This window comes from Diabrotica virgifera, chromosome 3 (genome assembly GCF_917563875.1).
Source record: "Diabrotica virgifera virgifera chromosome 3, PGI_DIABVI_V3a".
In the NCBI taxonomy this organism is placed as follows: Eukaryota; Metazoa; Arthropoda; class Insecta; order Coleoptera; family Chrysomelidae; genus Diabrotica; species Diabrotica virgifera.
The window spans coordinates 116,159,321-116,186,422 of record NC_065445.1 but is presented as its reverse complement, the minus strand read 5'-3'; the positions used below and the strand labels follow the sequence as shown (position 1 = coordinate 116,186,422).

Genomic DNA, 27,102 nt, shown 5'->3' with positions numbered 1-27,102 from the left:
AATACAAACAGAGATAAGGCATGTTAAAAGTTAGCTTTTTTCGTCAGATGCATAATTTGAAATATCAAAAGTAAAATAACAAAACAACTTTGATTTTTAGAGGAAAACTTAACTTACATTATTTTCAAGTATACCGTTAAACCTTTCAAAAAATAATAATAGAAAGTTTCTAGCATAAAACTTAAGCGACTTGTGATAAAAAAAGGTAAAACGAATTTTTTTTTTGAAAAATTCGAATAGTCCGCTTATGGATCATTTTCAATGTATGTATAATACCACAGAACCGGTTCGTACACTAAAAGATGACTTAAAAACTATTTGTATTTTAACTATTTGTATTTGTACATATTTGTAAATTCGTATTTTTGTGTAAATAAATGTTTTTGTAATTCTTTAATTCTACTGTTTTTTCGGTATAGATCTATTAAATTATCTACCTACATAAATTGTAATGTTATTAAGGGTGCTTGTTAAGAGTTCAAATATTTATGATATTATATATACTAAAGCAAAATATTATATACCAATCAAAACCAAATTTTACCCATATTAAAGTTTACAATGTTTTTATATAATTCTTGACAATATGGGGTAGTTTACACCCCGAAAAATAATCAACCCCCTTAAGCATGATATAGAATATGAAGTACAGGGTGAGATGATCAAAATCCCAAATTTTTATGTAAATCGATGCAAGCCGAGATTATTCTTTTAGTCCTGTCGCCAGGGGGGGTACAACGGCCTCGTTAATTCAGATGGACTTACCCAAGTTTTTTTTATGTATTTTGACCCGTAGAACACGAATTTTTTGGGTAACAGTTGATCCGGATGTCGATAAGATTGTTATAGACCAAGAACTTGAGGAATCAAATAACAGCGATTTTTGGCAAAACAAAACAATATTTTGTATTTTTTGGGTCATTTTAAGCAAAAAATATTTCTACAAGTTTTTTAGTAGGATGCACAGTTTTCGAGATAAACGCGGTTAAACTTTCAAAAAATCGAAAAACTGCAATTTTTAAACCCGAATAACTTTTGATTAAAAAATAAAATAGCAATTCTGCTTAGCACCTTTGAAAGTTCAAGTCAAATTATGTCGGTTTTGATTATTTGCATTGCTAAAAATTTATTGTGTTATTGTTAAACAAAGCTAAAAACAACTAGTGCGTGAGTGATGTTTCTATGATTTCTCATTTAAAATCGAACGAGTAGGTAGAATAGGTACTAGTGCAATCAAGACTATTTCTACGTTACATGCGTTAAAACGCATGTAAAAGCACGGGAAACCCTACGTGTTTATAGCTTTGTTAAACAATAAAAAAATAAATTTTTACCAATGCAAATAATCAAAACCGATATAATTTGACTTAAACTTTCAAATGCGGTAAGCAGACTTGCTATTTTATTTTTTAATCAAAAGTTATTCGGGTTCAAAAATTGCAATTTTTCGATTTTTTTAAAGTTCAACCGCGTTTATCTCGAAAACTGTGCATCCTACGAAAAAACTTGTAGAAATATTTTTTACTTAAAATGGCCCAAAAAATACAAAATATTGTTTTGTTTTGCCAAAAATCGCTGTTATTTGATTCCTCAAGTTCTTGGTCTATAACAATCTTATCGACATCCGGATCAACTGTTACCCAAAAAATTCGTGTTCTACGGGTCAAAATACATAAAAAAAACTTGAGTAAGTCCATCTGAATTAACGAGGCCGTTGTACCCCCCCTGGCGACAGGACTATTTTAGGATAAGTAAATTTTTTATATATAGCTCCAATAAGGGTGGTTTTAAGGGTTGAATTATTATGATAGTATATATTAAAGCATAAAACAATCATTATGTATCTAATAAGAACCAAATGTTAACAATATTAAGGTTTAAAATGTTATTTTATAATTTTTTACAATTAGAGGTAGTTTTCAGCCTTAAAAAACCGAAAGCGTATGTGCTATTCCACGAATATACGCCTGTCTTGGATTATCGCGACAACGAATATTTTAGTGTGCAACATAAGAAGTGTGAAAATAAAATGGCTCTAATAATTGTTCCAATAAACAACAATGTATTTTGCAATTTACTTTCGTTCTTCATAATTTGCACAGTAAAATATTCGTTGTCGCGATAATCCAAGACAGGCGTATGTTCTTGGAACAGGGTATACAACGGCTCAATATAGAAAATGAACTAGAGTACTAGAGGGTGTAATGAGCCTTATCCCAAATTTTTGTACAAATCGATGCTGAACGAAAAAATTGCGAGGTTTTGCCATTTTTTCAGTTTCATTTCCTCCAAAAAATTTTTATCCATTAAACAGATCGGTGCCGGTGGGCCTTATATCGTATTTTAGGCTATTATAGTTATTTCAAACATATGAAGAGTGGCGCCTTTCTGTAAATAGAAACAAAACGCAATGCTTATGCATCGGGACTGAAGTAGAAGATGTAATAATTAACGAACAAAAAACAATCAAGAACTGTGAGGAATATGTATATTTGGGAACAACAATCAACAAGAGTGGGCGCACCGAAAAAGAGATAGAGCAAAGGATCGTGAAAGGAAAAAAGGTGATTGGATGCCTAAACCCGTTGCTATACCCTATTCCACGAACATACGCCTGTTTTGGATTACTTCGACAACGAATATTTTACTGTGCAAAATAAGAAGAACGAAATAGGGATGGAAAAAACCTACCGGTTTAAACCTAAAACCGGTTTTTTTACTTCGCAATAACCGGTTTTACCGGTTGTTTTTTTTTGTCCCGGTTATAACCGGTTTTTTCTTTTTAAAGTAAAAACCGGTTATTAGGTTTTTACGGTGATTAGGATTAGGTTAGGTATTATTTTGGATCCCAATCATAATTATTTTTCTTAAGTAATTATTCCAAACAAAACCATAATTCAAATTTTATTTTATTTTATAAATACAGAAGCAAACTGAAAGTGCAATCTCACATCAGCCAGAAACAATTATTAAGTTTTGTTATAATATTTCCTTGAAAAGGTATTTGTAATCATAATATTTACATAAGAAGTGATCTGGTTGAATTAGACGCAAACATCATCTATTTTTCAAACTGAACTCTTGACATTGAAAGTGGGTGAATGACTTTTTCTGATTACCAAAAATAATGCTCTGACTATGAATATCGAATTACTGATTACGAATACGAATCTCCAAGAATTTCCCTACGTTTTCAAAACGATACACCTATAAAGGAAGTATTAAATGAGTTAAAATGTACCTATTCTACAAATATACAAACGTGTTAAAAGTAATACATTATGGTACATTTTTTTTTGATGGTAGTAAAAATAAAAGATAAATTGCATTATCCAATTTATTTTTAAGTAAAATATTTATGTTAATATTATTTTTTTTAAATCCATTTCAAAGAGTCTGGGATAATAATAATAGTAATGTCATGCAATAGTAAAATAATAAATAAATATATTAATTAATAGAATAAAATGGTTTTATTAAAAATTGTGTTTTATTTATATTGATATTGATGTTCTTTCGATAGTACTAATTTTGATCATATTGATATCGAGTCGAATGGAGTATCGCAAACTAAAGTGCATTGTAAATGTAACTTTGTAAACTATTGGATTAAAAAACCGAAAACTGGTTTTTCCAAAAACAGGTTTTTTTGGCCGGTTATAACCGCTGGGTTAAACCGTCAGCAAAAAAACCGGTATAACCGAAAACCGGTGTTTTGTCAAAAACCGCCATCCCTAGAACGAAAGTAAATTGCAAATTAGATTGTTGTTTATTGGAATAATTATTAGCGCCATTTACTTTCGTACTTCTTATGTTGCACACTAAAATATTCGTTGTCGAAGTAATCCAAAACAGGCGTATGTTCGTGGAATGGCCATATGGTCAAAAGAACTATCTAATCCTAATCAAAGAAATCATCTTATCTTTAACTCTATCTTTAAAAGTATAGTGCTCTATGGATGCGAAACATGGCATTACTAAATCCCTGGAACGACGCCTATTGTACTTTCATTGGAAATGGACTTCTGGAGAAGATCGGCTAGAAAATCAAGGCTTGAAAGGATACAAAATGAACAAATCAGAAATATAATGGGAGTCAAGTCAACCATCATAGACGAAATTCAAAGAAGACAACTAATCTGGTATGGTCATGTAGAAAGACTGGACGAAGGCAGACTGCCAAAACAAATTCTAAAATGGACGCCAAGGGAAAGAAGGAAGAGAGGAAGGCCGAAACAAGCATGGCTAGGCGGCATTCAGAAGACAATGTCGGAAAGGAATCTTCACCCTGGCGAATGGAACGACCGACGAAGCTGGAAACTGGGAACCGGAAGGCGAAGAACGCTATAAATAACCGGGATAATTTTTTTTTAACTCCTTTATTCTGCAATCTATCAGTAATGACAATAAGCGTCTTTGTTGATAAATGATTATGACATGTACAGGATGCTCCATTAAGCACCCTGTTTTATAATGTAGCTATTGCTAACTTTGTGGCATTACCTCTAATATTTACAATATGATATTATTTACAAAGATATGTACAGCCGGTTCCTAAAAAAACTGATACGACTCTTAGTAAGATTTGATCATGTTGAGCAGTGTATTTGATTGATCTGACATTATATTTATTATGACATACAAATAATAAAATAAACAAACAACAAACAACTGATTACATATTATGTTAATTCATAAATTGTACTAATTATTAAGGTCTAAATGTTTATATTATTTTAAATATATCTAAACTTTTATATTAACTATCTAAATGATAGTTTTTACATCAAATAGATCACATAATATATTATTTTAAATATATCTAAACTTTTATATTAACTATCTAAATGATAGTTTTTACATCAAATAGATCACATAATTATTGTAAACGTGGATTATACAACAAAACAAATTAATATTCAATTCAGCCCTGTAACTTATTAAAATAAATATTATAGAAGTTTTCAGGGACTTTCAGCCCTCGGTAATAATGTAGTCTTTCATTCTGAGTTTAAATTTTTCAAAAATATTTATTAGTTTTCTCAGGATTCGAAGAAAATGAATACAATTAAAATACATTGAGAATTTTGACATGCGTCACAATTTTGCATTAACTCAATGTAAAATTCTAAACTGTTAAATTCCAGCTTCAAAAGACATTACTATTAAAGACTAATTATTTGACATCAAAAGACATTAGAAACTATTTGTAGAGGATTGAAATCTGTATTGAAAACAACTGTTAAAATTGGTCTACGTAATTAAACATATTCCAAAATTTTGTAAAAATGTAATACATTTCAGTTTTCAGCCCAAACTTAGGCCACACACAATGCAATAATGTTCACATTTTTGAACTGTCAATATTTTTATTTTATCATCTATTGTTTAAAAAAAACCCAGTTGATAAGATACTCTCAGTTGCGGAGAAAGTATTAATAATAAAGATTAATAATAAAGTCTAATAACCGTGGAACAGAATAAGCTATCTGACAAATTTTAAGATTTGGCAGTGACATTGACAGTATGTAAATATTTAGTATTTATCCTTCAAAATACACTGCTCAATTTTCTACAAAATACGCTTCAAGAGTCGTATCAGTTTTTTTTGGAACCAGGTGTACATTACTAATTACTTAAACCTATTAATTAAGTCTCTTGGTTTGAATTTTTTTAATCTTCTTTCTTCATGTCCATGTAAGTCTTCAAACAACCGCTTGGCTAACTCGTTAGGATGTTCAGACACTCTTTCGCGATATGTTGCACTATATTCACTTATCACCTCTTGCACTGTTGGAACTGCTAAGTCTCGTTGGATCACGTAGTTGGGTACGTAGTATGGAGCATCAAGAATCAGCCTTATCGTCTTGTTTTGGAACCTCTGTATTATATTTAGGTTGCTATTAGAAGCTGCTCCCCAGAGCTGGATACCGTAGGTCCAAATGGGCTTTATAATGGCTTTGTAGACCAGTAGTTTGTTTTCTAGAGACAACTTCGAGTTTCTGCCGATAATCCAATATAGACGGCTTAGTTTTAGTCCTAACTGTTTGCGTTTAGTGAAAATATGTTTTCGCCATGTTAGTCTTCTGTCTAGGTGGATTCCCAAGTATTTTACATCTTCGGCTTGAGGTAAATTGTTGTTGTTAAGTTGTACTGGTGGGCAAGTTTCTTTACGGAGTGTAAATGTTACATGTGTATTTTAGTTCGTTAGCTTTCATGCGCCATTTCGACAGCCATTTTTGTATCTTGTTAAGGCAGATTTGAAGTTGTCTTGATGCCATCTTTGTGTCTTCGTGTGAAGAAAGAGCTGTTGTATCGTCCGCAAATGTGGCTATTGTAACTATCGGTGTAGTAGGAAGATCACTTGTGTACAACAAATACAGGATAGGTCCGAGTACACTGCCCTGTGGTACCCCTGATTTTATGGCGTTCAGAGAAGAGTATTCTTGGTTTTGTCTGACAAGGAAGTGTCTATTGGTTAGGTATGATTTTAGTAACAGGAAGTGGGGATATGGAAGTAGCTTCTTAATTTTGTAGAAGAGTCCAATATGCCAAACTTTATCGAATGCTTGTGACATATCAATAAATGCAGCAGAACAATAACGTTTTTGTTGGAAGTCATCGTTAATCTTGTTAACTATTCTATGTACTTGTTCGATAGTGCCATGTTTGTTTCGGAATCCAAATTGGTAGTCTGGAATTAAGTGCATCATTTCTGTTATCGACTTCAGCTTTTTGACGTATATTTTCTCGAAAATTTTGGAGATAGTTGGTAGCAAGCTAATAGGTCGATAAGAGGTAACTTCTTCTAATTTTTTGCGTGGTTTAGGGATCATTATTATTTGTGCTACTTTCCAGATCTTTGGGTAGTACTCTAGTTTGAGGACGGCATTGAAGATATATGTTAGTAATTTAAAGCATTTGGGTGTTGATTCCTGAAGCACTTTTCCTGTGATAAGATCATATCCTGGTGCTTTTTTAATGTCAAGTTCATTCATTATTCATTATTATATTTCTGGTTTCACTTACTAGAATTTTTTTTACAGGCAGGTCCATTTGGAAGGGTGCCTTAAGTGTTTCGTCTATTTCTTTATCTTCTGAATGCTGCTCTGGACCGTATGAATGGAATACTTTTTTAAGTGTTCAGTAAAGACTTCTGATTTTTCTTTGTCATTTCTTGCCCATTTATTTTCGTTTCTAATTGGAGGATTAAACTGTTGAGGTTGTTTAAGCTTTTTTGTAGCCCTCCATATTGCGTAGTCTGAGGCTTCCGTTGGGGTTAGAGATTCTAAATAATTCTTAATGTTTTCATTTTTACTGTTCGATAATGTCTGTTTTAATTCTGTGGTAGCTCTGTTATATTTTCTTCTATTTTCTAGAGTTCTGTTTTTCATCCATTGTTTTCTCAGTTTTCTCTTAATATTTATTTTCTCTTTAATTGATTGGGGTAGTTCGTTTGCTTCTCCTTCTCAGTATATTATTGGAGTTGCGTTCCATGAAGCTTGTTGAATTTTTGTCGTTAGGTCTTCTGTCGCGACGTCTATATCATTTTCTGTTTTAAGTGGTATATGTAGTGATATTAGGTTATCTAAATTGTTTCTGTATTCATCCCAATTGGTGTTTTTATTATATAATGTAGGGGGCATTTCTTTTTTTAAGATCTTAGAATGTATTGTGATTATTATCGGAGAGTGATCGGAGTGATTATTATCGTATGTGGTCACCTTGCATTTTTTTAATATCTAGGCCTTTGATGGTTGCGAAGTCTAACAAGTCTGGAAGTTTGTTGATGTCTGATGGCCAGTAAGTAGGTTCATTAGTAGATAGGTATTTGAGGTTATTTGCATTCATTGCCTTTAATAGTTCTCGGCCTTTAGTGGTTGTTATACGTGATCCCCAAACGGTATTTTTGGCATTGTAGTCTCCGGCGGCTAGAAATTTATTGCCCAATGTCTTGAAGTATTCTTCGTATTGTTCTTGTTTATTGTTGTGTTTGGGCAGGCAGTAAATTGCAGATATGGTTAGTGGACTGGAGTCATTTGTTATAGTTACGCTCGTGGATTGTATGTGTTCTTTAGAAAATTTTTCTCTCTCAAAATGTTGAATATTATCCCGTATAATTACTGCGGTTCCTCCATGTGCCTTCTCGCTCGGATGTTTCGTAGGGTACACTTTGTATTTTGGTATACGGAAGTAGTGTTTTTCTGTACAGTGAGCTTCAGATATAAGCAGCATGTCAAGGTTTTCAAGGTTTTCATTATTTATATATGACTTTACTTCATCAATATGTTGTTGAAGGCCATTAGCATTCCAGACTCCTATTTTAAACTTATATTGCGCTGCCATTATGCAATTTTATTAATGACTGTGGTTAGTAGATTAAGTATGGTTCCTATTTGTTCGGTAAGTTTTCCTATCATATTTTCTAATTTGCTGAGATAGTTTTGATTAGCTGTATGCGGGGACACTACTTGTGTACTTTGTGGGAGCGGGTTTGGATTTGAAGGCATTGCGATGGGGTTGTTGCTTATATTACTTTGGTTGGTAGCTTGCGCGAAGTTCACTCCTTGTCCTACTCTGGAGTCGGCTCTTGTCTGCTGTTCTATGTTTTTTTGCCTAAGTGTGGGGTACAGTTGTTGTTGCAGTTGTTTATGCACTTCGCATCCTCTATAGCTAGCTGGATGGTTTCCCTTGCAGTTTATGCATTTTACGTTTTCATCTCTTACTTTTCTTGAGCATTCCTTCGTTAGGTGTGGTCCAGAGCATTTAACGCAATGTGCAATTTTTCTGCAGTAATTTTTTGTATGGCCATATCCCTGGCATCTTGTGCATTGCGGGATTTCTCTTTTTGTGTAAGGAGCTTCAATTTGTACTCTGTTGTTTGCTAAAACTGTAATTTCGTATATCTTTTTATTATTGTCTTTAGGCTCGAGATCTATAAAAAACATAGGTAGTGGTGATTTATTTATTTTGTGTTTTATATTATATATGTTAGTCACTTCATGGTCCAATTCTTTTAAGCTAGTTTTAATGTCATTAGCATCAGTTGAATGGTGAAGACCTTTTATGACTACTCGAAATGTTTTATTGTGTTTTAATCTATATGTATGGAACTGGGTTTCTTTCGCTTCTAACTCTTTTACTACAGGCTAATAATGGTCAACTTGATTCAGTTGGACCTTCACTGTGTCTGTGCCTAGGCTCTTTATTGTATACTCGTTATTTGTAATTTTTTTAAGTAGTTCGTGTATAGGATTTACAGTACCTACGTTATATATGGTTATTGGTGGAGGTTTTTTAGTTTCGTTGGTTTCTTTTCGTAAGGCCGAAACAAGCATGGCTAGGCGGCATTCAAAAGGCAATGTCGGAAAGGAATCTCCACCCTGGCGAATGGAACGACCGACGAAGCTGGAAACTGGGAACCGGAAGGCGAAGAACGCTATAAATAACCGTGATAATAATAATAATAATGTTTTTTTGTTATCGATTGCCTTTATATTGCAGTTTTTCTTTTAGATTTAAATCATTATTTAACATTTTTTAATTTCATATTTTTAGATGCATATGTGGTCCATACTTGTTCCGTTAATTCTTATTTTTTATTACTGTGATTCTTATACTGAAACTGAGGAGTACCGGAAGCAATGCGCAGAAGCCGCACCCAAGAAAATATTGTGTGGAAATAGGCTAAGTGGTACAATGAACCTGGTATGTGCTGGAAGGTATTATGATAAAAATTATCCCCATGAGCAAAGAACAGATAAATCTATATTATATGGAGACTACGATCCAAACGCAGGTATATAAACGCATATCACATATTATACCCCAGGCTGTGGATGAAAAAACGTGATATAATTCAGAAATTTGTGAAACCTATCAGGTGTTGTAAAGGACGATGCCAGGAATAACTTCTACTAAAATGTAACCAAAAATATTTTGCGCTTTTTTTTATATTGCGAATTTCATTTGTTAAATTTGCAATTTTTAAAGATTTTTAATTTTGCAGCTTAGGATATTGATTTTAGAGAAAAACTTTTTAAGATAAAGTTGTAGTAAATTAAAAAACCTACAATTTGAACTGGGGTAAGTTTAATTTCGTTTATTGGTTATTGCAAAACAGCCTGCGAAAAGTCCAAAATGGCCGTTTTTTACAATTGCATTATTTATTGTACAAACCATTTTTATATATTTTTTAAAGCTTTAGAATGAAGATCTTTCAATTCCAAACATAAAAAAAAGTTGTAAAGCCAGATTAACGAATTTGTTGCTTAGATATTTTAAATTGTTTATCCCAAGAGGTCAAATGTCGAAGGCTATATCTTTTTGAAAAAAAAATCGCAGAGTTGGTGAAACATCCAATCTCCTTACAAAGAGTTACATTTTCATATTCTGATGTAAATAAATGCGTAAATCACTTTTAAACCTCAAATTTTTTTGTTTGAAAATAAGGGGGCAATTTTCGTTATAAACATTTAGAGCTGAAGCGGCCCTGTACATGCTATGAGTTTTCAACTTACAGATTATTGTTGCTGAAGACGAAACGAAGATTTATAAAAAAAATAAAAAATTTCTACCACCAACTGAAGCCGAGATAATTTTTGGGTTTGAAAATAAGGGGGTAAATTTCGTTATAAACATTTAGAGCTGTAGCGGCCCTGTACATCTTATGAGTTTCTTACTTACAGATTAAAGTTGCTGAAGACGAAACGAAGATTTATAAAAAAATAAAAATTTTCTACAACCAACTGAAGACGAGATAATTGTTTTTTTTTTCTTAAATCGTAGTGCATTTATTTATAACAATTAAGAAATTATTTTACAGTCATTGACTAAAGAAAGACTTATATTAACTTAAAATAAAAATTATTATAAAATATAATTACATTTAATTATTAAAAATTATTTGAAATTCGGTGCTTTTGCGAACGGCCGAATTTTGCAAACCGGCTCGCTTCAAACCCGCGCGCTTGGAAAATTTTTACGTAACTTGTATTAAATTTTGACAGAAAACAATTTAATAATATTACCATTATAATATACAGTCTGTTTACCACTGTATTTGTTTTTCTTGATAAACTTTTATATGTGAAATCTCATTTCTGAAGAAATAATATTACAAAAATGATACATATAATAATATATGAAATATATAATATATAACTATATTTTTAATTTTCTCATTGGTATATAAATATAATAATAATAATGCTACTTCTTATTATACAATATAAAACGTTTTCTTCTTGTAGTGACTATCCGTTTTGGATGTTGAAGAACATCCAAAACGGATAGTCACTACAAGAAACTACAAGAAGAAAAAGTTTTATAATATTCTTATTGTACAATATAAAACTTTTTCTTCTTGTAGTGACTATCCGTTTTGGATGTTGGCGAACATCCAAAACGGATACTCACTGCAAGAAGAAAATTTTTATATTGTATAATATTCTTATTTTATAATATAAAACTTTTCTTTCGCCAACATCCAAAACGGGTAGTCACTACAAGAAGAAAAAGTTTTATATTGTATAATAAGAAGTAATATTATTATTATTATATTTATATAACAATGAAAAAATTAAAAATATAGTTATATATTTCATATATTATTATATGGATCATTTTTGTAATATTATTTCTTCAGAAATGAGATTTCACATATTAAAGTTTATCAAGAAAAACAAATACAGTGGTAAACAGACTGTATATTATAATGGTAATATTATTAAATTGTTTTCTGTCAAAATTTAATACAAGTTACGTAAAAATTTTCCGAGCGCGCGGATTTGAAGCGAGCCGGGCAATTTGCAAAATTCGGCCGTTCGCAAAAGCACCGATTTAAAAATAATTTTTAATAATTAAATGTAATTATATTTTATAATAATTTTTATTTTAAGATAATATAAGTCTTTCTTTAGTCAATGACTGCAAAATAATTTCTTAATTTTTATAAATAAATGCTCTACGATTTAAGAAAAAAAAAACAATTATCTCGGCTTTAGTTGGTTGTAGAAATTTTTTATTTTTTTATGAATCTTCGTTCCGTCTTCAGCAACTTTAATCTGTAAGTTAGAAACTCATAAGATGTACAGGGCCGCTTCAGCTCTAAATGTTTATAACGAAATATGCCCCCTTATTTTCAAACCCAAAAATTATCTCGGCTTCAGTTGGTCGTAGAAATTTTTTATTTTTTATAAATCTTCGTATCGTCTTCAGCAACAATAATCTGTAAGTTAAAAACTCATAGGATATACAGGGCCGCTTCAGCTCTAAATGTTTATAACGAAATTGCCCCCTTATTTTCAAACCCAAAAATTAGAGGTTTAAAAATGATTTACGCATTTATTTACATCAGAATATGAAAATGTAACTCTTTAGAAGGAGATTGGAGGTTTCACCAACTCTCTACGATTTTTTTTTAAAGTTATAGCCTTCGACATTTGACCTCCTGGGATAAACAATTTAAAATATCTAAGCAACAAATTCGTTAATCTCGCTTTACAACTTTTTTTTTGTTTGGAATTGAAAGATCTTCATTTTAAAGCTTTAAAAAATATAAAAAAATGATTTGTACAATAAATAATGCAATTGTAAAAAACGGCAATTTTGGACTTTCGCAGGCTGTTTCGCAATAACCAAGAAACGAAATTAAACTTACCCTAGCTCAAATTGTAGGTTTTTAATTTACTACAACTTTCTATTAAAAAGTTTTTCTCTAAAATCAATATCCTAAGCTACAAAATTAAAAATCTTTAAAAATTGCAAATTTAACAAATGAAAATCGCAATATAAAAAAAAGCGCACAATATTTTTGGTTACATTTTAGTAGAAGTTATTCCTGGCATCGTCCTTTACCACACCTGATAGGTTTCAAAAATTCCTGAATTATATCCTGAAATCGACCTATTTTTCACCCACAGCCTGGGGTATTAGGCGAGCAGCAGCAACCCCTAAAATTACGTTATACTGACAACGAAGATCAACTTTAAGGTGAATGACCATTTTTGGTCATTCTTTATGTTTTCGAGGTCGCTAAATCCGATTATGAGGTTTATTTTTATCTAAAATTGGTGGAACATGTTGAAAAATCAAATTTTATGCAAAAATGCGAAAAATCAATTTTGATGATTTTTCAATCATGAATTTTACTGTATCATCTTTCAAGTAGGGATGGGAAAAACCTACCGGTTTAAACCTAAAACCGGTTTTTTTACTTCGCAATTACCGGTTTTACCGGTTGTTTTTTTATCCCGGTTATAACCGGTTTTTTCTTTTTAAAGTAAAAACCGGTTATTAGGTTTTTACGGTGATTAGAATTAGGTTAGGTATTATTTTGGATCCCAATCATAATTATTATTCTCAAGTAATTATTCCAAACAAAACCATAATTCAAATTTTATTTTATTTTATAAAATACAGAAGCAAACTGAAAGTGCAATCTCACATCAGCCAGAAACAGTTATTAAGTTTTATTTTAATATTTCCTTGAAAAGGTATTTGTAATCATAATATTTACATAAGAAGTGATCTGGTTGAATTAGACGCAAACATCATCTATATTTCACACTTAACTCTTGACAATGAAAGTGGTTGAATGACTTTTTCTGATTACCAAAAATAATGCTCTGACTATGAATATCGAATTACTGATTACGAATACGAATCTCCAAGAATTTCGCTACGTTTTCAAAACGATACACTCATACAGGAAGTATTAAATGAGTTAAAATGTACCTATTCTACAAATATAAAAACGTATTAAAAGTAATATATGTTCTTTCGATAGTACTAATTTTGATCATATTGATATGATATCGAGTCTAATGGAGTATCGCAAACTAAAGTGTATTGTAAATGTAACTTTGTAATCTATTGGATTAAAAAAACCGAAAACAGGTTTTTCCAAAAACCGGTTTTTTTGGCCGGCTATAACCGCCAGGTTAAACCGTAAGCAAAAAAACCGGTATAACCGAAAACCGGTGTTTTGTCAAAAACCGCCATCCCTACTTTCAAGTATAACAACGAAATATGTCCAAAATGTTTAAACAAATTAAAAGGGAAGTTGTTAACTTTTAAACATTTTGTCGTCAGATTTCGTTAGTTTCATGTTTACTTAAAAAAGTTGAGTAATAAATTATAATTTTAACTAACACAACAATAAAATATGAATAATGAAGGAATTTTCTGGGAAATTTTTTATGTCAAAATATGTATGTAATAGGAAAAAAATTATGTGACTTTATAGACGAGCGGCACACCCCCAAGAAAAACGCTTTTTTCTCGAGATACTGACCACAGTGTGGTGAATGGCTAATTTTTATCATACTTTATGTTTCTGATGGTGCTGAAAACGAAAATTAGGTTTATTTTGAATTTTACGTGGGGGAACATTGTCAAAATCGCAATTTTAGCCTAAGAATAAAAAAAATCAAGTCACGTTTTTTGCGTTTAACTAGCTACAACTATGTTCTATTTTAATATTTTTTTCTGAAATTTTTACAGTATATATTTCTTACCTTTCTGAAGACAATGAGACCTGCTTCAAACTTTCTGTCTTATTGTAATAAAAGTTATGAATTGGTTAAAATAAAAGGTGCAGATTCCTGAATTGCAAAGTTTACTCGGAAACACTGAGTGACAAAATTTGAAATTTAGCCTTTTAATCAAGTCTGTGTCAAAATATAGGGTACAGAGAACAAAATGTTTTATAGAAAACGCTGGACGGAAGGGCCGCCCGAGAACTTTATCGTACCGATCTATTATCGTTATCGTACTATGTAGATACTGGCATTCTATAAAAATAGCAAAGTTACTCGTTATTTTGATATTTTAGAAACACCTTGTATACTTGAAAATATTTTATGGTTCTACGCATCATTAATTCCTGCATTTGAGAAAATGTTCGATGCCATATTTCGGGGACACACTATAGATGTATAGATTATTGCATAAATCAATAGAATATTATAGTCATACTTTCATTTCAAATTAGTTCATTTTTCTGAGAAATTAATAGTTTACAATATTTGCATTTCACTCTATTTCTATTACGCCAGTCAATGCGCGAGATTAAGAGAACAAGGTATTACCTCCGAATTATATCCTACTGCATGGATTTTAATGAAATTTTGGGAGTAGCCCAATCTCTTGATTCAAAGTCTATCCTATATACTATGGCGCCTTTATCATGGGGGCGGTTCCCACCACTTCTCGGGGGTGGAACATTTTTATTTGCGAATTACATGGAGAAAAAGGAAGATTTTTAAGAAAATTTAAAAGTGCATTCTCTAATTTGATCACATTTTTTATAAAAACCATTCATTTTAAACCCGTTCAACTTTTTGAAAATAGAAATAACACTATATTAAAAGGTATTGCAGAAGAAAAACAATGCATTTAAATTCTGGTGGATGAGGGGTTAAATGTATGTACTTTTCATTTTTCTTTAAAGTACATTAGTCATATATTTTTTTGCACCATATCTCGCTTAGTTTGAATGTAACCGGCATTTAATGGTGCTCATTTTAAAGGCCTTTTCAAACACTACAAAAGGCGTTGGTAGCATTATACACCTAAAACCTACCGTTTCTCTGTTATTTAAAGTTGAATACACCAATTTGAGCATGTACCAAAAAACAAACTCTTTTCACCTACTTTATCTCTTTTTGTATTATAAATAGAACATTTACGAAGGAACGAATCTCTTTGTTATTTATAACCTAAAAAATGTTTTATATAGTGTTTTTAGTTTAATGCATAGTTTTTAAGGTATTCACAAAAAACCGTCCGAAAAGGTGTCATTTTTTAATGAAAATGGCCAATTTTCAACTACGCATAACTCAAACTCAAAAAAAAGTATAGACCAGTTTTTGCTTATAAATAGGTTCTCTAGCCACTTCCGTGCTTATTTTGACCAACAAATTTTCCACCCCCTTGAAGGGGTGGGAACCGCCCCAAGATAAAAGCGCCATAGTATATAGGGTAGATTTTGTTTCTTGAGCTATTCCCTACTTACTGTGAAAATATCAAGTACATCGATGTAGTAGGATGGAATTCGGAGCCAAATACCCTCATTGACTGCCCTATAATAATGCTCTGTTATGATCGCGTGAGAGAGGACACACACAAGATTATAGCAAAATTTCTATTTACTGTAACTTTTCGAGTTTTTGAGCTACAGCAACGAGTTTTATGTTACTGGAAAGGTAGTTTTACATTCTTTCAAAATAGGTAAAAATATATAGGCCATATCTAAAAAATTAAGATTTTTTTTGCATTTCCGGTTCAACCTGAAGCCACATTTTGGGTAGAATTTATTGTGATAATAGATAATAAATTACCATATATGTCTTCAAAATTTCAAATTTTAGTTTCTATTACAAAGGAAGTTACGGGCACTCGAATATTTTTTTATAGAAAATTCATAACTCCCCTCCTATGGAGAGTTAAGAAATCTGACTAATGTCATTCAATTTACCGATAGGATTTCAAAAACATATCAAAAAATAAACAAATTCCTTGGAGCCATTTTTGAGAAAATCTAGTTCAAATTTATGTCAAATTTTGACCCCTTAAATATAGGCAACCCATAACTTTTTATGAAAAACGATAATATTCTTCTTATAACCCCAGCTTTAGACTATATAAAGACTTTTTCAAATTAAACTCATCTTAAACAAGTTTTTAGATAGGTACGGAAATGTGTCGGGTGGGCGGTCGGCCATGTTGGCCGCCATTTTGAATTTGGAAATGTCAAATTCCGTATTTCTATTTACCGATGAGCTAAATTTGAGTTTCGGTCAAAATTTACAAAAATAAGCCCTAAATAACCCCCCTATTTCGGCCCCCCTTTGAGAGGTTTTTTAAAAGCTTAGTTTCTCGACAAAATTCTCTTAAACTTACTCATACCGAATTTCATCGAAATCGGTCCGGTAGTTTTTGCTGGGCGGTGGCGACATACGTACGTACATACGTACGTACATACTTCCGACATGTTTTTTATTTGCTTTTTAGACTCAGGGGGACCCAAAACGTCGAAAAAAAGTGAAATCTGAAAAAAATTTTTTGCACGATCCTATAACTTTATCTATTATACTATAATACGTATGCAGTACGATAAAGTAAAAAATGTGCAACTTTTAATTTTAAGAAAAACGTGATTCCATTTTTTTTATTTTTAGAGTAAAATTGCGACTTTGACAATGTTTCCATCCATCCATCCATCCATCCAATGGCACTACAGCTCAAGTCGAGCCTTGGCCTCCTTCAACAAGCTTCTCCAATCATTTCGATTTACCGCTGTTCTTTTCCATGAACGCGTTCCCAGGAAGTTCCTGGCATCCTCATCGACTTCGTCTTCCCATCTCTTTTTAGGTCTTCCAACAGGTCTTTTTCCCTGCATTCTTGCATTTAGCAATTTTCTGGGGGTTCTATTCTCATGCATGCGGACCAAGTGCCCTGCCCACCGTAATCTCTGCAGTTTAATGTATTGTGCTAGAGTTGGTTCGCTATATTGCTCGTATATTTGTCTATTATACCTAATTCGCCAGTTGTTATTTTCACTTATTGGGCCCAGTATCCTACGTAATATGTATTTTTCTTTCAAACACATCTAATGCATTGGCAGATTTCTGTGTCACCACCCATGTTTCACAGCCATAACTTACTATGGGCCTGATTATTGTTTTATAGACCCGGAGTTTTGTTTTTCGGTGTACGTCTCGTGATTTTAATATGTGGCTCATCGCGAAATAGGCTTTATTTGCCAGCACAAGCCTTCTATTTATTTCCGGTTCTTCTTCATTGCTTGCGACCAGATTCATTCCTAGTTCCTAGGTACGTGAATCTATTCACATGTTCTATATCGTCAATAAAGTGTTGTTGGGCCGGTCTATTTGATCTGGTTTGTATGAGTAGTTTTGTTTTATTTGTATTTATTGCTAGCCATACTGCTTCTGCACTCTGTTTCAACTCAACGTAGGCTTCTTCCGCTGCATTCTTTGTTCTGCTCATTATATTTATACCATCTGCCAAATGCAGCGTATGCTGCTAATTGTGTAGATTTGTTTGTAAGTATGTTATTTCCGCTCACCGTCAACCGTCTAATTACATATTCAAGAACAAGATTAAAAAGCGTTAGAGCCAGTCCGTCACCTTGTTTCAGTCCTTGCGTTATCGTAAACGCATCATTGATCTGTCCTTGAATACATACCTGTGCTTCTGTTTCTGTCATTGTCATTTGCACTAGTCGTATTAATTTTGATGGAATGCCAAATTCTTCCAATATATTAGGTAGAATTGTTCTATTTATTGAATCATAGGCTTGTTAAAAATCTACAAAGAGATTGTAAACGTCCATGACATATTCCCATGCTTTGGCTAGTATTTGTTTAACTGTAAATAGTTGGTCAATGGTAGATCTATTTTGCCTAAACCCTGCTTGATATTCCCCGATGATTTTTCCGTGAGAGGTTGAAGGCTTCGATTAAGGGCGTTTGTGAATATTTTGTTTCCCGAACAAAGTAAAGAGATGCCTCTATAATTCTGACACAACAGTTTGTCTCCTTTTTTATGAATAGGGCAAATTATACTTTTCTTCTATTGTTGGGGGTTTCTTCTTCTATCCACATCTCTCGTATTAGCTGGTACATCTGTTGTGTCAAATTCCTTCCTCCTTGCTTGGGATCTAGTTAATTAATTTTCTTCTCCATCTTCCCACACCTCTTGTTGTTGTACCTCCTGCCGTACCTGCTGCTGCCTCTGTTGTTGTAATGGTAGTTGTGCCACTTTGTTTAATACTTCCTTAAAATATGTCATCCAGGTTACCTTAATTTCGTCCATATCGCTAATGATTTCACCCTTCTTATTTTTGCAGAGGTTAGTCTTCGGTTTGTATCCCTGTCTTAAATGTTTGATAAATTGGTATGCACTACGTGTTTTGTTTTCCTTAAACTCCCTCTCTATGTTTAGTATCTGTTGGTTTTCGTACTTTCTCTTTTTGTGCCTGCACAGTTTATCTGCTCTTCGTCTTTTGTTCTCAAATTCTGTTTTTCTCTCTCTATTACGTCTGAGTATGTAATTCTTATGTGCTTCATTTCTTTCCTGTATAGCTTGTTTGAATTCTTCATCGAACCATGTTTCTTCTCTCCGTTGTGTCTTTGTTCCTAGGACTTCTTTCGCTGTGTTTAGTATGATATTGCTTATCGTGTTCCATTGATTTTCTATTATGGAGTCTGCTCTGTTTTCTTCTAGTAATTTTTCATCCACTGTTCTCTCAAATCTTTCTTGTACCTCAGAGACTTTTAGGTTATCTAAGTATAGTTTTTCTTGTTTTGGATATTTTTCCTTTACCTGTCGACTGATTTTGCATCTAAACCGTGTCTGTACTAGTAGATGGTCTGAGTCACAGCTTGCGCCACGTCTGCTTTTTACATCTAATATACTCGTCGCCATTCTTTTTTCAGTCAGTAGATGGTCTATTTGATTTATTGTGTTTCCGTCAGGTGATATCCAAGTGCCCTTATGTATGACCCGATGTGGGAAGTATGTCGAACTGATAATCATATTCTTTCCAGGTGCGAAATCTATTAGAAACTGACCATTCTCATTTGTGTCTCTATGCAAACTATGTTTCCCTATTACCCCTATGTACTCTTCTTCTTTTCCGATCTTGGCGTTTGTGTCGCCTATCACCATTTTAATGTCGTTTCTTGGTATTGAGTCATAGATTCGTTCTAGATCTTGATAAAAGGCTACCCAGGCCCCCCGCAAGGCTGATTGGCGCCCGCATGCGGGACATATTTTAGCGCCCCTTAAATCTACTATACATATAAAACTAATAAATATTTTTGGAAAATTTAAACCCAGAATGAAAAACTACATTATTACTGAGGCCGAAAGTCCCAGAAAACTTCTATAATGTTTATTTTAATAAGTTACAGGGGTGAAAATAAAACATAAAATTTAGTGTGATTTTTAATAATTGCAAATATTTAATTCAAAAGAAACTTTTTATTTATTTTAAGAGACTGTCGGCCTTCGGCAATAACGTTATCTTTCATTCTGCGTTTAAATTGTTTAAAAATACTTATTAGTTTTCTCAGGATTTGAAAAAAATGAATACATTTAAAGCACATTGAAAATTTTGAAGCACCCTGCATATTATGAAAAATAGACATTTAAGTAAATAAACAATAATATTTTGTCATTTCAAAGTTTTCAAACAAATTTTATACAGGGTGTCTACATACCTAGGAACCATATGGGAAACTGTTTTATTATTAATTTTACGAAAAAAAGTTATTCTTCATAAAAAATTCTGCATTGTCTAGGACTCAGAATGCAACCATCAAATATCAAGTTTTATAAATCTTATACGAGGTATGTCAAAAAATATGAATTTCGGTCAAGAGCAAAGTAAGTTTAGTTTTCACAATATTGAAAAGTTATTATGAAAAGTTGTTCAGCATTAAAAACTATGTTTCTATATTTAATTACATCCTTCTAATTGAAATATATTGTGATTTAGAAAGGCACTTTACTTTTAATCGAAACTCATATTTTTTACATATATCTAATATAAAATTGAAAAAGTTTGATAGGATTTAATGGTTGCATCTTAGATTTTAGACCATGCAAAGCTTTTTAGAAAGAACTTTTTATCGTACATTAATTGTACTTTTCAACAACGCCCTTTTCATTTATTAGAAATAATGTGATAAGTCTTTTATTATTAATAATTAGCCCTTTTCAGTCATTACAAATAATGTGATAACTCTTTTATTATTATTAATTAATTAATCAATAACAATAAAAGAGTTATCGCATTATTCGTAATAAATGAAAAGGGCGTTGGGTATCTGTAATTGGAGAAAAAAAATCAATTAAAAGGATGTAATTGCATTATTAAAACATAGTTTTTAATTAATTCCAAACAATTTTTCCTAATAATAATTTTCGATATTGTGAAATATAAGGTACTATGCAAAGCATTTTATGAAGAATAAATTTTTTCCGTAAAATTAATAGGGGAGTGCATTTAGATTTTCACTTCAGAAAAAATCAAACAAGATAAAACTTTTTGTAATTTCATTAATAAATGTTTAATAAAAAACATATCAAAAAGTTCTACTCGAGAAGTGGGTGCTTCATTTTTTATTAAACAAATGAACAGCGAAGTTAGATGTTTTTTTAAATAACTCCGAAAATATAATTTTTAGAAAAAAACTGACTTGACCATTGAAAAATTCAGAAAATTTTACAAAAAAAACCTTATATAAAGATTTTTCTAAAATTAAATCTCTAGCTTCTGTAATTTTTTATTTATAACGCTAAAGTCACCCTTCTCACACACATTGGCGCAATGTAAACTAGCGTTGGAAGAAGTGCACGGTTGAGTTTTTTTAATTTAATTCTTTAACTAATGGATCAAAAGAAATTTTACAAATTGGACATGAAAGAAGATAACATAAGCTATCTTATGGTTGTAATAAAAAGAAATAAAATGTATGGACATAAGTACGGTGTGGGCGGAAAGTGAGACTTACATGAATTTTGTTTAAAAATGATTTAAAAATGTGTAACTAATACAATTTTACTTACAAAGCTCTCAAATTTGCACAACTTACCTCTCAATCATCTTAACAAACGATTTTTCATTCAAAAAAAAATCTCAAAAATTTAATTCAAATAATACGCTGTCTCAAAAAATGTAATTTTTGAAAACTTCGTAGTTCTACAGAATTCCCACCACTTTAAGACGGTATTACTCAAGTTTGAATAAATCTAATACAATTTTTTTAATATTTTTTTAAAGCCTAGGATGTAATCTTTATAAAACTTTGAATTATTTTAGATTAAAAATGAAATAAACAATTTCTTTTTGAGAAAACTAAGAAAGATAACAAAAATGTAATACAAAAACCGAAAATTACCAGCTGAAAAAATGTATATACAGAGTGATCAAAACTTTTTTCTGTAAAACTTACCTAAAATTAATTTAATAATAAGCTTTAAAAATAATAAATGTTCAACAAAAAAATTTTTTTTAGCTCTTATACAGTATGTCTGCGTAACTTGGAACCTATTGATAACTTTTTTAATATCAGTTTTACGAAAAAAAGTTATTCTTTATAAAATACTCTGCATCGTATACAACATAAGATGCAACCATCAAATATCAAATTTTGTTAATTTTGTACGAGGTATGTCAAAAAATATGAATTTCACTCAAGAGTAAAGTACCTTTATATTTCACAATATCGAAAATTTTTATAAAAAAAAGTTGTTTGGAATTAAAAACTATGTTCCAATATGTAATTATATCCTTCTAATTGAAAATTTGTTTTTTTAATATTGTTTCAAATTAATTATACCAAACATCATTAAATTTTCACTTATTATTTATGATAACTGATTTATTATTAATTTTATGAAGAAAGTTATTCGTCATAAATAGCTGTGCATGGTCTAACACTTAATATGCAAATATAAAATATTATATTTTATCAATATTATACGAGGTAATATGTAAAAAAATTGCATAAAAGTGTAATTGCATATTGACACATCGTTTTTAATTCTGAACAACTTTCCATAATAACAATTTTCAGTATTATGAAAAATATAGGTATTTTACTCCTAACTGAAATTTTTATTTATTGACATATCTTGTACAAAATTGATAAAAATTGATATTTTATGATTGCATTTAAAGTTTTAGAATATGCAGAGCTTTTTACTAAGAATAACTTTTTATTTATGATTCCATTGCAACAATTTTTTGAATATTGAAGAGATAGATTTTGAATAATTGGTTCTTTCTTTCTAATACATTTTAATTTTTAATATTTTTGTGAAAATTATTTGTTTATCTTTTTTTTAAGAATGAAATTCCATATTTGTTTGATTGGATTCTACTTGTTTTCATTTAAATATCCGCCATTTTGGATCCGCCATTTTGAAATTTAAATTTTTATTCTTTAATTCAGATTCAACAACCTGTTAAAAATAAAGACAATACATGTTTTAGAAAAATGTTCTTTTTTATGTTCTTTTTAGAAAATCCGCATTTTGGATCCGCCATTTTATAGTTTATAATGTTAACATTTAAGTTAGGTTTATCAAAGCTCTCAAAAATAAATATATGTAGAAATAAATACATTTTGTAAAGAAATTATGATTTTACAACTATTTTTTAAGTTATCCGCCATTTTGGATCTGCCATTTTATAATTTAAATTATCAAAATTTGATTCAGGTTCAGCAACCTCTCAAAAATATCCACATATATGCAAACAAACACGTTTTATAAAAAAAATTCGGATTTTATAACTGCTTTTTAAGGAATTTTAGGAAAAAATCCACCATTTTGAATCCGCCATTTTGAATTTGCAAATTGTAATGTCAGATTCGGGTTCAGCATAATCAAAACTAAAATAAAAACATTTTTTATCAAAATAAAATGTTGAATTCACCCATACTCTTAACATTATTTATACAAAAAAATTGTTATTGTTTAAACAATTAATAAACAATTAGCGACGAAATTTGTGAGTAGAACTTTTTACTTTAACATATTTATAAACTAACAAAAAAAGTTTTAGAAAAATATAACCTTGTTTGATTTTTTCCGAAACATTGTATCTTCTCGTTCTAATTGCACTCCCCTATAATAATAAAAAATTTTCCATATGGTTCCAAGTTAGGCAGACACAATGTCTTAATTATTTTCTTTTTTTTTTTTTTCAAAATAAATTGTAAATTGTGAATTTTATTAGAGGAAACCCGATTATAAGTATTTAAAATGAATTATTATTATTCTATGCAATGATCATGATACTTACCATTTTTAAAATTAATTTAATTTCCACACCACTTAAAATAACAACAAATAAAAAAGATTGTCCAATATTTTTTACACGAGATCAAAAGTTTAAAATCAGGGTAGAAAAAACCCAAAGGATATTGCAATAACCAATATAAAACCAGTTGCTAACACCAATATAAAATAAAATTTTATACCTTTCACCGCAGGAAACCATTCGTTCACCAGTAACAGTAAATAATGTTTGTGCCTAATAAACGTATAGACGAGAAGGGAAAAGATAGGTACTCAAGTCAAATACATAATCATAATTCATAGAGTATTTGTTTACTTAAAAGGGTAATTATCATAAATTCGAGTAAAAGATTCACTTTATATGAGTAAAACTGCTTGATCCAGCAAGTTGTGTTTTTGTTGGAGTAAAACTGCTAAGTTGCGTTTTATGGGTGTTAATTTATGTTTCTACTCATCGAGTGTGATTTAATGTTTATTCGACTATTTTGAGAGTCGCTTTGGTTTACAACATAAAATCGATTGGATGGTATGCCAAGCGTAATTCAATCTACTTCAAAGAAAAAATGAGGAAGGAACAACAAAATGTAATATATTTTTGACGGAGTAAGTTCAACATTTCAGGACGGGAATAATTATTTTTTCAGTAATAACACAATGTTTAATTTTTGAGATTTCCCTATCTGTTCATGAAATAATTCAAATTGTATATAAAAAATGATTATCTCATTTAATAATTACACTTTTATAAAAAAGAACTTTTTTATAATAAAACCTTTTTATTATTTATAGGAAAGAATATAAAACAATTTAACGATAAACGATTTAACGATAAAATGCTTAAAATTCCAAAAATTACACTCCAATAAAAATAGTTATTTATGAAACAGTTCGTGAAGTATGCTTTTTGCGAACGCACGCGATATTTAGAGCACGAGCTACAACGGAGCGAGTGCTTATACATCGCGTAAGTTCGCAAAAAGTACTTCGCGCACAGTTTCATACAATATTTTATCTACGATAAACAAATATAAAAACTGTAACTCTTCGTCACTGGAATTCATTTCTATTCTACAATTTTTAGAACTTTGACATTTAAAAATCCTAACTACTTTCAAACCACAAAACTGTCAAAAATTTTATTGTAAATCATTGCTCATATTGCCATCACCATGACAACGCGAAAGTTAACGATATTTGATTATATGAAAGTGTGCCAAAAACCCATTGAAAGTGTGCGAAAAAGTAAATCCCATTTAAAATACATTGTTACTTCACTCACAGTTTAAACTCTTGACGCACTGTTATCTATAATGACAGTTTTCACAAACTAAAAACTTATACATAATATGACATGGAGTAGATAAAGTACTTTTTATAATATCACGGTTTTGTTATTCTACATGTACATTGTACATATGTAGGACACAACATGTTTGGAAAGAATAATTAACTTATAAAATATGAATTTTTAGTAGGTGTATTAACTGTTATTTATAATTCTGATTTCAAAAATTACACTAGTATAAAATGATATTTTTTATAATACCACGGTTGTTTAAAGTGGTATATATAATTTTAAGGATATAAACTTTTAATTATTTATTAAAACAATTAAAAAAAGATACGCAACAGCCGGGTTCCAACTGGGGACCTCTCGATCTACAGTCTAATGCCACTGAGGCACCATCAATTTGTAGATATCGATTTATTAACGTACTTTAAATTTGCATTAGTCACATTTTTAAAATAGTTTGATATTAAAAAAAATCGATTTATCCATACAGTGTGATTGGTCAGTGGGGTAAAGCTTTGTAGATCCGTTATAAGTAATAGATAGTAATAAAAGTTAATAACAAAAATTGTAGTCAACTTTGATTACAGATTGATAATGAGTAATAGTAAATTGTAAGTTTTAGGCAATTATTCAGTCATGGCTTACTTAAAATTTGGAAAGATTTAGACCCGTAATTATTAATAATTTTGCTCTGAAAAATGAAAATATCTCGAAAACTAATAAACTTACACATAGGGAATGTTATACAAAAATTATAGTATGGTAATGGTACTTTTCGATAATGATATAAAATACAGGGCGTTCTATTTAAAATTACTGAGAAAATAATGTACTTGCGTTTTGACTCACCCTGTATTCAATATAAAGAAAATTAGTAAAACAAACATTTACGAAAATTTTGACAATAAATAAAAAATATGACGTCAATAAACCATTGACCTTGTGCTTGCTTTTATTTATACAGGTAGTTAAACTTGTTACGATTTTGATATAAAATTGGTTATAACTTTGTAAATACCCCGTATAACATACCAAACCTTTATATTTTTGTAATCGAAAAGTTACGAAGATTTCGAATATAAAATAAAATACAGGGTGTTCTATTTAAAAAAAAACATAAGTTTGGTCTGCCACTATGTTATCGAACACCCTGTAACATTCTAACTAATTTTGTAATATGAAGCTCAAAGTTCGCTACAATTTTTGTTATTAAGTTTTATCGCTATACATTACTATAACGGATCTACGGAGCTTCACCTCACTATATAATTAATCACCCTGTATAATAGCAGTTAAATATTGCATTGTTAGCTAGTTTTAAGCTATCCTGAAAATTTCAGGTGTCTAGGTAGCCTAGAACTATTTTTAAAATGGATTACAAAATTTGCGGAGTCCGTGACACCAACCAAGCCAAGTATATAAAAAGGTTTTAAAATAAATATTTGTTATTTATCAAACCTTCGGTTTGGCGCCCCTTTGGGGTTACGCCCGCGTGCGCCGCACGCGTTGCACGCCCGGTTACGGGGGCCCTGAGGCAACCTTAGTGTCTTCTTCCTGTTCATTTGTGGGACAGTGTACATTTATGAGGGTTATGTTAAAGAAATGCGTTTTTATCAATGTATTGACATGAAGAAATATATTGACAATGTTTCACCATCTAAAATTCAAAATAAACCTCATTTTCGTTCTCAGCACCATCAAAAACATAAAGTATGATGAAAATTAGCCATTCCCCACACCGTGGTCAGTATATCGAGAAATAAGCGTTTTTTGGGGGAGTACCACTCGTCTATAAAGTCACATAGCTTTTTTCATATTGCATGTTTTGACTTGAAATTTTCCAGAAAACTTCTTCATGACTTAGATTTTAATGATCGGTTGGTTAAAATTATAAGCTAAAAAGTTCGTCAATCAAGTTTTTTAATTAAATATGAAACTAACAAAATCTAACAACAAAATCTTTAAAA

General features: G+C 30.8%; 1 protein-coding gene across 2 annotated transcripts in view; it reads left to right on the top strand.

Moving 5' to 3' along the window:
• The window catches only part of LOC114330188 (uncharacterized), a 177,977-nt gene that overhangs the window by 86,851 nt on the left and 64,024 nt on the right, over positions 1 to 27,102 (top strand). For both annotated transcript variants that reach the window (XM_050646870.1, XM_028279514.2), the window contains exon 2: positions 9,559 to 9,799. In XM_050646870.1, the coding sequence (XP_050502827.1) occupies positions 9,559 to 9,799 (241 nt within the window). The remainder of the gene's footprint in view (positions 1 to 9,558; positions 9,800 to 27,102) is intronic.